The 12878-nt window shown below is 34.3% G+C and overlaps 1 protein-coding gene across 2 annotated transcripts in view; it reads right to left on the reverse strand.

The window, feature by feature from the left end:
- The window catches only part of abca12 (ATP binding cassette subfamily A member 12), a 102295-nt gene that overhangs the window by 58500 nt on the left and 30917 nt on the right, over positions 1-12878 (reverse strand). For both annotated transcript variants that reach the window (XM_031892984.1, XM_031892983.1), the window contains exons 10-13: positions 11872-11971; positions 9595-9712; positions 4967-8857; positions 1102-4113 (exon numbers count right to left, since the gene is read on the reverse strand). In XM_031892984.1, the coding sequence (XP_031748844.1) occupies positions 1102-4113; positions 4967-8857; positions 9595-9712; positions 11872-11971 (7121 nt within the window). The remainder of the gene's footprint in view (positions 1-1101; positions 4114-4966; positions 8858-9594; positions 9713-11871; positions 11972-12878) is intronic.

The raw sequence follows: 12878 nt of genomic DNA on the forward strand, positions 1-12878 counted from the left end.
AACCTTTATTTTGATGCAAGTTTTCAATACATGAAAAAGCAAATATAAGAAAAGTGTATTTAAGTCTTCAACAAGCTTCTCTCAAGGAACTTTCAAGAGCTTGAAAAAGACCTAATAGGAGAGCAAAAATGTGACTGGACAAATGTATTTCTGTGTCAAGGTCTTGAATTAGTTCTTATTGTTATAACAATATTGTGGGGCATGTAGACAAAACATATAACTCTTATAATAATAACCATGTAAAATAAATCCACTACAAAGTGAAGTACACAAACAATAAACATTTCTGCTGATAGACCCCCTAATAGTTTCTTATTACAAAGTGCTCCAATATTCTCACACATGAAAACACTTTAAATTTCTCTTGGGTGGCTGAAACACAATCTGAAAACAGGTTTCTCTCTCTCTCTCTGAATATATATATATATACATGCAGAATGTCAGTGGACCAAAAGAAAATCCTGCTAGGCAGATGCATTCTTAAAGTTAGTCTTGGTGTCACTGTCTCTTACTTTGAAAAAGGCACTGCCATTTCTGCCATTTAAGTGAACTACCACAATATAAATATAGGCACTGGACCCAACATCCAGAAAGCTCTGTATTACATAAATATAAAATACTTACTTCTCCTGAGGAAGCGTGCAGTATAGCACGTGAAACGCGTCGAGCTTTGGAGGACACTCCGATTGTTTTTACTCTTATACTACTACTGTACTGTAAGTAGCCTGCAGAGCGCAGGGCTTTTTATATTTATTAAATAGTTTTACACTATATTTGCCTCATTTTCTATTCTATATACACCGCTGAACTGGATCTCACTTCAATCAAAAGCCCAGTTGGGTGTGGTTTATATGCTCTTTGATACGTTGTTCTGGTGAGCAGTTTGAACATATATAGAGCCGGGGTCACATTTATTAGTGGTGTTCAACTAAAGCACTCACCCTATTTATTGTTGTGTTCATTATTTTACTCTTTTGCACTATATATTTCTTTTTATTTTTCATGCGCTTCTATCAACATTCTGCACACACATCTACATATCTTTGATGCTTTAATAAGAAAAAACTCTAGAAATGATGAAGAAACAAAAAGTGAACTTACGACATTACAGAGTAGTCTTCAGAAGATGTATTTCCAGTCTTGTTGAGGAAAAGTTTAACTACCTCCAGTGAGAAAGAAAAGATTGCTTTGTAGGAAGAGTCATTCTGACTGTTGAGGATATTCTGGACAAACTGTATTGTCTCCCAGGTAACATTTTCTACTTTAGCAAGAATTATTTCTTCGGACGAAGATAAACTCCATGCCAGGTCCAACAATAAATAAAGTAATTGGTTAAAATCTGTGTTTTCCACCCAGTTGGTTGTGTTTTCTGCAACATGAAATAACTCCATAATTTTTGGTATCATTTTTATAGCAGTTAATACAGTATTAAAAGATGGCACTGGTTCAGAAATAAGATCTTCTACCATTGCAGCAATAGCATCTACTGCAATAATATACTCTCTTGTGTCATTTTGTGTATAAGATTCAGCAGCCACGACAACTATTCTAAAAATGTGCAAAATGTTTGCCAATTGATTATGTGAGTTATCCTGTATCAAATCACAAATTTCTTTGGTTGCATTTATGACAGTGGCATTTTTAGGCCATAAATTTGAAGGGAACACATTTTGTATAATTGAATACATGTTTGTAATTACATTGGAAACATTTTGGCAATTTGTAATTGACAAAGAATCTAAATTAGAGATTAATAATTGTACATAGCTCATGTATCCTGATGAATATGTTTGATTAAAAATATTAAATAAAGATTCATAAAGTTGTAGGATATCTGTTTCAGTTGTAATGTTGCCATTGGTTATGGCTGTGTGTACAGCATTTGCTATGCTGTTTATCTCATCCCAGTTCCATTTTCCGCCCAAGAGTTTGTCTATGCTTTGCCAAATTGCAGAAAGGTCAGATGAGACCAAGGCACTTCCATTTTCCCTGGACGATATTGTCTTGATTAGTTCCGAAAGCTCAAACCAAGTTTCCAGTTGGTTTATGAAATCTGAACCTGTCAGGTTTGAAGTTACAATATCAGTGATGAGTTGAAAAAGTCTATCTGCTTCTTCATGCAAGGTTATGTTAATAATCTCTGTTATATTGTGGGTATGGCTCAAAAATGTCACCAAGTTTTGTATGGTCGGAATCCCATTGGTCAGTATAAGCTGTGTAAGCCTATACATAGGATACCGTTTGTTGGAGGTATTATTAAAGTCTGTCTTGTTTGTTATGTACATTATATACCACTGAAGGATTTTGAGCTGAGCTTGTACATTTTCCAGTTGGGTACTGTTCACATTCCAAGTAATATTGGTCAGGCTAAAGACGGTGTCTGGTTGCAGCACATCAATAAGGCTAATTATATCTTGTACAATGTCCAAAGAACCATTTTCCATTTTATGATTTTGCAGAGTGTTTGAAATTTCATTTATACTGTTGAAGATTGCTTGTAGGGCCGCTTGATTTTGCAAGACACTTTTTGTTATATTGTAAATGGAGACCAGTTGCTCATAAATATTTACAGTTGTGTTCATTTCACTCATCCAGAATGTTGCAATTAAGGACAAATCATTGATTTTATCGCTCAGTGGATTAGGCAGTTGTAGTTTTGCCAAGGTATTCAGAATACGGCAAGTTAGATTGAAAGTGCACAGAAGAAAGTCAGCTTCTGTCTGGTTTTTACAGTTAGACTCTTGAACAACTTGTTGGAACTGAAAAAGGATTTCTGTTATGTTATTCCTTGTTAGCACTTGCAGAATCACCTTCATTTCTTGCAGATATTTATTAACCTGGTTTAAGTCTCCAAGCTCACTTGTTATGTTCAGCTCATCTGTGATGTTTTTAATGCATTTAACTGCTAAAAGAACTTCATGGTACACATCTGTAAAGTCTCCTGTACCATTATAAAACAACCCCTGAGACTGTGCAGCAAGCCAATAAATATTATTTATAAAGGAAATTTGTGAGTGAGTGAATGTGGCATAATACTGAAACGAGCTATTGGAAAATTCAGTCGGAATGCTAGTGTTCTCCAGGGAATTAAGAACATTTACCAAATCTGTAACTATGTTCTGAAACACAGAAACTAAGGTCAGACATTTCTCTGACTCTTTGGTGCAGTTGTTTAGTGCGTCAATAACTGACAAAATGGATGTAGTGATATTGCTTTGCCTGTCTTGATCTGGCATGTAGCTTGATAGAGTAGTAAGAAGGTTTTGTATCAAACTCTGGCTGTCACTAATATTGTAGAGGGTATCAGGGTTTAAAAACTGTAGAATTTCCAACGCAGCATCTTTTAAGTCACTGGAGTGCAAAAACGGGATCTCCTGCATTGCACTTAATTCTAGAAGAGCTTTGTTTAGCTGACTGTTAGATACAAACACCACTAGCTGTTTCAGGTACAGTTCCATAAGAACATTCCTGTCAGCAGAGGTTTCTGTACTGAAGTTGTGAAAATTCTTTAGTGCATCAGTTAGAATGGGAATGCTTATGATGCTGTTATTGGAGTTTAAGAAAAACTGCAGTGCCTCCATTGCTTGTGTGTTATTACTTGTTTTACACAAAAGATAAAATATCTTGATAATGTTTGAGCTGTAGTTGAATAAAAGTTCATTTTCTCCTGTGCCTATTAATATCCAATCATTCACCAGGTTTTCAAGGATATTTTCAATTGCACTTGTTTGATGCTGGGTAAATAGAGAGTCCAGTGAAACATTGTCCCAAGTAAGACTGTTTTGTAATATAAAATCCATGACACTTACAATTAGTTCTGTGAGTTTTTTCTTATCATCCAAAAGGTTTTTCTGAAACGTGGTGTTATTGAGTTTCCCCACAATGGTCCTTATTATGCCTATTACCATGCTGTTGTTGAGGTAGGGTTCTTGCAGGCCAAAACTGGAAGAGGGCCCATCAAATGAGCCGAACATAGTATTGAGTAAGATCTGCAGGATGTTTGCTGTCTCTTGAGTTTCAGGGCTATAGCTGAAGATATGACTCTGAAGTGTTTGAATTAGTTGCTTCTCAAGTCCACTTTGTTGTAGATAGGTTAATAGTTGTTTCCATGTCCTACAGAGAAACAACAATGATTAATGAATCCCTGTCATTGCTACTTGTGCTCATTATTAGCTTGCTAATCTTAATCTTATTTTATTATTTAATGATAATCTTTATTACAAGCCAAACTTAACCTATGCCAGTGCACATTTTACTTTTGCATTTGTACACCCCTTCTGACATCATCAATAAAATGTAAATAAGCAATAGGGTCTTTTCTGCAGCACTAGTATGGACAATTAGTGGAAGCAAACTAGCAGCAACTACATAGTTGCACTAGAATACATAGTTATAATAGCACCATCAAAATGGGATTCCTATATTGATCAATCTTAACTCTTTCCTACTGGTTCTCCAACTCTTTCGAATTTTCAACAATTTCCAATAATTAATTTGAATGAATGAGTTTTAGCACAAAAAAATTCAAATGATGGCAAAAATCTTGAATTATTATGTTGATTAATTGTGTTCCTCTGAGTGCTTTTGCAATTTAGATTAATTTTCTGTTTTTAGTGGTTAATGTTTTAAAAAACACTTAAAATAGAAACTTGGTGTAAATTGCAAAAGTACTCAGATGTCCATGCTGAGTCAGTTTGCATAATCATTGCTTTAGGCAAAAAGAATTATGCTGAGGGAGCAAGTTATGACATTTTGAGCAACAGTCAGATTATAGGTGGTACCAGTACTTCCAGGTCAAGAAAATGGCTTTATCGCTAGCAAAGCAAACTTTTCTGCTCTAGCAACTATTGTTTTAGATTGCTGATCTGTCAACCAATGTAGTTTTTTAACTGAATTTCAACATTTTATTAGCTGTAAGATAAAGAAAATTATTCAACCATGCTATACAATAAAAAAAAAAACTTACATTTGAGCTAAGCTGTCCAAGGCAAATGAAGTGTTTCTGCTTCTGAAATAAAGCTGAACAATGTTATTACTAAATGCCAAGATGTCCTCGTAGCCTGTAACATTTAGCCTGTTCATTAATATAACTAGTGATCCAATAGTATCAGTAGTGAGCTTTTCACCTACGGCAAGGGGTACAACATTTCCATTGGCTAATGCCTCTTTTAGAGATGACTGTAAAGCGTTAATAAAGTCTTGGACAGAAGAGTATACATTCCAGTTTACTGAGTCATATTGGCCATTGGAAACCTCATTTAAGAAATTTATAAATGAATGGAAGTTTACAGTAGAGGTAGAATTTAAAAACTCTTGTATTAATGATGATATCTGTTGGGCCATCTCCACATACAGTGTAGGGTTATTCTGTGCAGTTGCTATTATTGTTGTATAGTTCTTAAGCTCTTCCATCCAGTCTACTATGGAAATATTGCCAAAAAACAAATTGCATGACCAGGTGCTCATGATAGATATTAACTGTGTGTTCATCTCTCTGCCAACACTCTGATTGGAAGCAATAAAGGTTTTTAGTGCAGTGCTGCATAGCTCAGGAGAAGTTATATTGAGTTCTGAATTCAAAAGAATTATAAAAGTGTGAAACCCTTCTGGGAAGCTTTTAAAAGTGTTGTTTGATAGTATTCTATCCAATCTGATAGCAAGATTTACAGCTTTGTGCAGTTTACTGAGGAACTGAGAATAGTTTTTCATTGCTTCTGTGTGACCAAAATTGTTTGGCAAATTGTCCAGAATCTTCCACACTTCAGAGAATACAGACTGTTTGCTGACATTTTGGAAGGTTTGGGACAGATTTATTAGTTGAAACATGGTTTCATTCAAAATATTGAACATGCTATCATTTAAAAGATGTGGTTGTTGTTGATAGATGTAAAACTCCAGAATTTCAGAGAGCCATCCCCAATATTCAGTGTATGAAGGGAGATTATGACCATTATCAGTGGTCTGGTTGGTAATAAGGGAAAGTAGCTGCTGCAAAGAGAGCAACTGCCTTTCAAACACTTGTTGCATTATATTTAGAGTGTGTTTGTCTATCACTGAGCATGTCTTGTTGTTTTCTAAAATCTTTTTTGAAACTGGAGTTAATTCCCCATTTAGTTGTTGAATCCAAGTAAGGTTGAGACCAAAAGCATCATTTGTTTTTGAAAGAAACTCAGTATAGATTCTGAGTATTTCACTAAAGCACACCAATTCATCAGCAAGCTGTACGTCTTCAATAAGGCACCCAGTCATATTTCCTGTCTGTGAAAAATTTAGAGCAGTTTCCACAATACTAATTAAAGTTATGTTATTAGTACTATCAGAAAGCTGAAGGGAACAGCCGTAAAAATCTAGCATTTTCTGTATACTTTGTAGAATGTTTGTGGTGGAGCAGTTCTGAGTACTTGCTGGAGTCATGTTTGTGGATTGACACTGAATGCCTATGTCTAATAGATCCACCAATTTTTGCTCTAAAGAATGAAGAATTGTCAGTCTGCTTGAATTCCAACTCTGCAGCAGCAAGATGGAAATGTTTGAGAACATATCCCTATTTATATTGCCTATATATCTAGTATTAGAAGTAATACTCATTACTCCCCTGGAAATATTGTAGATTGTTTCCAGAATATCATTATTGAATGATATGTCAAGAGATGCATTGGTTAGATAGCTTTCCAGTGTATAAATAACTCTTTCCACTGAGATTAAAGCAGATGATAAATTGTCTTGTCTTTCTGTGCTGATATTCTGTAGTAACTTCAGTGCAAACATTAAATCGTATTGTTCAGTTTGGCTGAAAAAAGTATTCCAAAAATTTTTATCTTGAAATACAGTTTCCATTATAGACATGGTGTGGTTTATTACTTGGTCTATGGTTTGAACACCATCTTGGGATGTTAAACTTAACAGGCTTTTAATAACAGGAATAAGATTTAATTGTCTTAACCAGTAAATTGTATTATTTGCTTCTGTTGTAAATAACTCCATTGAGGGATTATCTTTCATAGTGGATATAATATTATTTACTATAAGTTGTGTCATTGTCACAATAGGATACCAGTTGCCAGAAGTCTGAAATGTTTCCGTTATATTTTTTACATAAGTTACATACCACTGAGCAATCTGAAGTTGTGTTTTTATATTTATTAGCTCTTGGTCTATTTGAAAAAAGAGGGCAGTTTCAAATGTGTTATTTATGTTACTGATGTTCATAATATCCGCCAGATTTCTAATGATTATTATGGGCTCTTGGCTGCTGGTGTTTAATTTTACTTCAATTTCTTCTAAAGTCTTTGCAATGTTTGTAATCATTGTGTTTATGTCCATTATCACTGAATTATTCTGAAGTGTTATCTTTGTTAAATTGTAGATGTATGTCAGCTCTAATGACGAATTTAGTTCTTGCAGCCAGAAATTTACAATAGAAGAAGCCACATAGAGAGTTTCATTCACTTGCTGTGGCAATGGACAACTCTGAAGGAGGCTCATGAGAAAAGAAATCCATTTTAGTGTGCAGTTTAATTGCTGGGTATCTGTGTAAGTCAAGCAGGTCGATCCATTGATGACATTCTCTAGCTGAGCCATTAGCTTATTTACATCTACAGAATTAAGAGCCTGTTGAAAGATAGTAAGGTTTTGTTTTAACTCTTCTAAGAGATCTGGGCTGGACAGGTTATTTGAACCATTTCTGAAAGTGAATTTTTGAATTACATCTATTACTTGCATGGTTTCATTGTAGATGTTTTGGAAACTGTTACAGGAATTGCCTTGATAGCACAAAGCCATATTGTATATGTTATTAATGAAATAAATTTCAGAACTGCTGGGAATGCTGAATTGCAACACAGATGCATTTGTAAATTGTTGCTGAATATCACTTTTTAGAGAGTTGATAAAGAATATGGATTCTCCCAACATTTGCTGAAACATTGCAGTAGCGTTGGTGCAGTTAAAATGGCTCTTCTGGCAAGTGGCAACTGATTGAAGCAGGGTCAGTGTAGCATTCACTAGTTCTTGAAAAATACCTTGCCCTTCTACAGGAATAAGATTAGTTATAAAATTGAACAAAGATGATGCTGCATGAGTGGGATCTGAGCTTATGTTTTGAATGTTGGATGGAGTAAAAAATAACAAGAAGTCCATAGCCACAGTCCTAAAATTATCAGATTGTAAAAAAGACAGCTGGCTGCTGTAGTTGAAAAGTGAGTTGAAATACAAAAGATTATTTTGCAGGTTATTATCAGATATAAAATTTGCAATTTGCTTTAAGTAAAATTCAGCAAGCGATGAGCTATCGGATAAATTAGCTACAGATATTGACTTACTTAAGATGTTTAAAGTTTTGATCACAGCATTGGTTATGTTGGCTGCTAGTGGGTCTAAGTTCATAAGAGCTAAAAATGTTTGTTTTAATGGAGTGAATGATGACTGGTTAAGCACAGAAAGTATCCCAAATATTGTTGCAGTGTCATTTAAGAGACCATTTTCTGAACTCGTGGTTATCCAGGTGTTAAATAAGGTCTGTAGTTCTTTCAATACCTCATTGGATCCATTATAGGGCAAAATTTCTGTAGTGTTGAGCAATGCTCCATGTAGATTTTGAAAAAAAAGAATGTTGAACTGATCTGATAATTTTTGAAGTACTTGCAAGGAACTAGTAATATTTAGAATCTGGGGGTTCGTTGAAACCTCATTAACCAGTATATCGGTGGTATTAGATAGCAGCTGCACAAAGCCTGTAAGGGTACGCTGTACTTGAATGTTACCAGGGTACTGGCTGGCAATTGCTTCTTGAAGTTTCTGATTAATAAGTTCATAAATTTTGTTCTGTTTCACAATTGCCCAAGTTTGTAGCAAAAATCTGAAATCATGAAATAACAAGAATACCATCAGTCTGTTAAAATAACTTATACAATAACCACGTTGATCTATAAAGTAGTGTTTAAAACTGCTGATTGTTTAAAACATAAACATATATTATTATATATACTTATCTATAAACATAGAGGAGTTGATTATTGATGAATTATAATTAAATGTTTCTAAGGCTGCATTATTGAATGATTTAATCACACATTTTAGGCATATGCATACTAGAAAGGTATTTAGTAATAATAGAATAAAACATCCCTGACTGCAGTGCCTAGTGTCAAAAAATACCTGAATGTACAGTTTAAAAAAATACCAGTATCAGTACTAGTTGATACATACAGAAATGCTTTTAGAGACAGTTATGTCCTAGCAAGAGAAGGGTGATCAAATTTCATTCAGGGCATAGCTTGAACTTAGGTAGCCAATAATTCCAAAGAGTAACAAAAGGAAAGATGAACAATGTTCATAACCTCTAGAGAGACAAAGCAAATAAACTTCTTACTGCATGTGAGTAACTACAGGCATAAATACTTAACTGATGCAATAAAGTACTGAGTGATCACCTTTAAACTCATTTAGAAACATTACTGCCTGTGGTTTAAAAGATTTTAACCTTCTTGTATAGAAGACTTGCTTTCTGGCAAATGTCGGCCTCTTATCTCCTTAAAATGATGCAAGGTCAGCAAAATGTGTTTCTACAATCAGAGCATTGAAATCTTAACCCACCTTGAAAGTTCTGCTGGTTGACTTGTAATAACCTTGCTTAGGAGAGTGCCTGACCTTTGGTACAAGTAGTCCCTGTTGGCGGAACTGTTGCACGCCACTCCTGAGACATCGGACATACCTGAAAGAGATTATGTGAAATGTTAAAAAAGCCAATAGGAAAATAAAAAGCATGATATCACCATATAATATCCTATTTTTTATTAGCAATCTGGTTTTGATATATTAATATGTAAGTACTGTGGTTTTTCCTGTTTTCCAAACCCACTATTCTATGTTGTTTAAAGGTGGCATTTTTTATGTAAAAATAACAGCTTGTTTAGCAAGAAATATTCATATAATTTAAATAACATTTTTAATATTTTTACATACCAAATTATGTACCATTTTGCATTTCATTTTAATGTTTTTATGTATTATAATTTATTTTAAAAGTGCATATATTATTAGCAGTGCTCCTTCCCTTTATATCACTAGACTTCCTTCTTGTTTACACCACCTATGAAAATGGTAGCTCCCACCTATGAAAAATAACATGTGATAAGTTCTTGCTACTCCTCAAATTGCTTATTAATTTGTGTTTATTTCACTTTTTAAAGGGGTTGTTCACCCTAAAATTAACTGCTAGTATGATGTACAGAGTAATATTCTGAGACAATTTGCAGCTGATGCTCATTTTTTATTAATTGTGGTTTTTGAAGTATTTAGCGTCTTGTTGAAGTGGTTTGAAATTAGACTGGAATAGAAATTATTATACAAAATTATACAAAAACTACATATAAAAAGATTAAGACAATTTTATAACACACTACATTTAACCAAAAAGTAAACTACACCTTTAGCTATATTTTAATGCCCTCAATATTCCCATGGTGCTATATGATGGCACTGCATTTTGTTTTGAATATATATTGAATAGATGTTGCTCCTAAAGTCCTGTTGTGAGACAGTGTAACGCTTACGTATGCAGTTTCAAACTATTTTTGTTTTGTTTGTTTTTCTTTTCAAGGTTTCAGTTGAAACCGGGTATATTTTGTATTCACCTTCTACTTTTTGCTTAACTTTAAGCTAGTGTTTATTTTTAGTTTTTTTTGTGACTTTATTACTTCACTGGGGATATAATAGGTCTGTCTGCACTTTTTAGCTCCCAGAGTTGAATGGGTGTAAATGTTTGTTGTCAAAGCATAACTGCTATTTAGGCCACTGATTTCTATCTGGCTCTTTTCTATCGCTGTGTTATTTGTAGGTGCTGGTTCAAAACTGTTTGACTCTGGTGATGGGAACACAAACATTACAAAAACAGGGAGTCTACTAGTCTACATCATAACACATCTTTTTAGGCCATTATTTGTATTACTTTGGTTTACATTGTTACTTATTAGTGGGAATTTATGTGAGAAAATAAATAGCTTATTGATTAAAGGGGAAGTTGGTCTTTAAATGAACTGATAATATTGGTGGGCCTTTTCTAAGATACCTTTAAACTTATTTTTTATTTGTTCTTGCTCTATAAAATCAGTATACAATACTGGAGCAACTGCCACTTGAAAGAAAAAAAAAACATTTTTCAGAGAGGCTTCATTTTGTATTATATTTATTTGTAATTCCTAGTCTTCCAGTTTTGGGCCTCTCCTATTTCTATCTTCTATTCTGACTTCCAAATGACTGTCTGGTTGCACATAGATATTTAGGGTTCCAAAAAAAACCCCCTGCATAACATGCAGTTAAATAAAACAATAAGTACATTAAAGTCGGAAATCAACCTGCATTAAACAACTCTTTATTAATAAGGAGGGGGGCTGGAGGAGTCACGTACGTATCATCCATCCCACTCCCCTACATGTATGTATGTATGTATATGTATGTATAACTTTATTTATAAAGCGCCAAAGGGTACGCAGCGCTGTACAATCATACAGAATACAAAATCACACACAGGGAGGACAAGTGATATAATAAATAAATACAATAAATACTATATATATATATATATAAGTGCCATGTGGTATGAGACACATTAGGAAGGAGGTCCCTGCCCCGTAGAGCTTACAATCTAATGCCTCATAACTAAAGTGCCATTCACATATGCCTTTTTAATCTAGCTATGCACTAGACACAATTACTGAGCACCAAGGGGTGAGATATTGCTTTTAGTTCTCTTGCAATTACGTCCAGGTCATTTGTAAATAGACCTATATATGTTGGCTTTTGTGTTTTAGTCTCTTTTGTTGCATTGTTTTTGTCTATAGAAAAAGCCCTCAGCCTGAATAGCATACTTACAAGGACTGTTGTTGGATGTACTGTTAAGAGACAGCACCAAGGAGAAAAAGGTTTCCGGTTGAGGCCAGCATAAAAAAGTCCCATTCTTGCATGGCAAGTACTGTGGAATGAATATGAGATGGAAATATTAAAGCACAGACATTGAATACAAACTAACTTTCTATCATAACACATTGATTGCATAATGCATCTCAAGTCAACAAAAGATGTGCTTTGCTGAAAGTCAGATGGTAAGCTAACCATGACTAGTCTGCATTCATGTCTGCGGTGTTTGGAATGTGGAAATATTCTTCATTCTGTCTGTACTGCCAGTGAACCAGAACCCAAAATGTCAGACAGTTCATAATATACTGAGGGCATGGTTGTTTGCATTCAGCTCTCACTATCTCCTTAAATCTGTACGTCATATGGATTTAAATGGGTAATTGCAGAGATGTCAGATTAATCATTTATCAACGCATTCAGGGGCTTTTCTACCTGTTAAATTGAAGTTCAAGTAAACATATGAAATATTTTCCAACCACAAGGAATAAAAAAAAAAACAACAGACAACAACTGACCTGTTGGCAGGATATCTCTGTGCTTTGTTTACATTTATACATGCTATTCCATCTGATAGAGACTAATCATTACCTTAAACAGCCCCCCCCCTTGTCGCTTCCTTTTAGTGGTATTCTAAAGTCACACAAATCTTTCAGTCAGGGCTCTGTATTACTTCCATGAATGCAAAATGCATGCACCATAACCTTACCTCTGGTGGATATGTATATGTAGGTATAGATCATGTAAATATCTGCTACACTTAATAGGGTATAATGAAATAATAAATACTACAATAACTGAATAACTACAGTGTATTTCTATTTTTATAATATTAATCTAACACGGCTAAATTGCATTCTAATTTAATACTACATTTTATCTAAGGAGTTGTATTGGAAGTATTGGAGTAATGCCAGTTTTTTTTTTTTTTTTAATGTGCCCCTGGTTTTTAAGTTGTTTTGGTT

This window comes from Xenopus tropicalis, chromosome 9, assembly GCF_000004195.4.
Source record: "Xenopus tropicalis strain Nigerian chromosome 9, UCB_Xtro_10.0, whole genome shotgun sequence".
NCBI classification, from domain to species: domain Eukaryota; kingdom Metazoa; phylum Chordata; class Amphibia; order Anura; family Pipidae; genus Xenopus; species Xenopus tropicalis.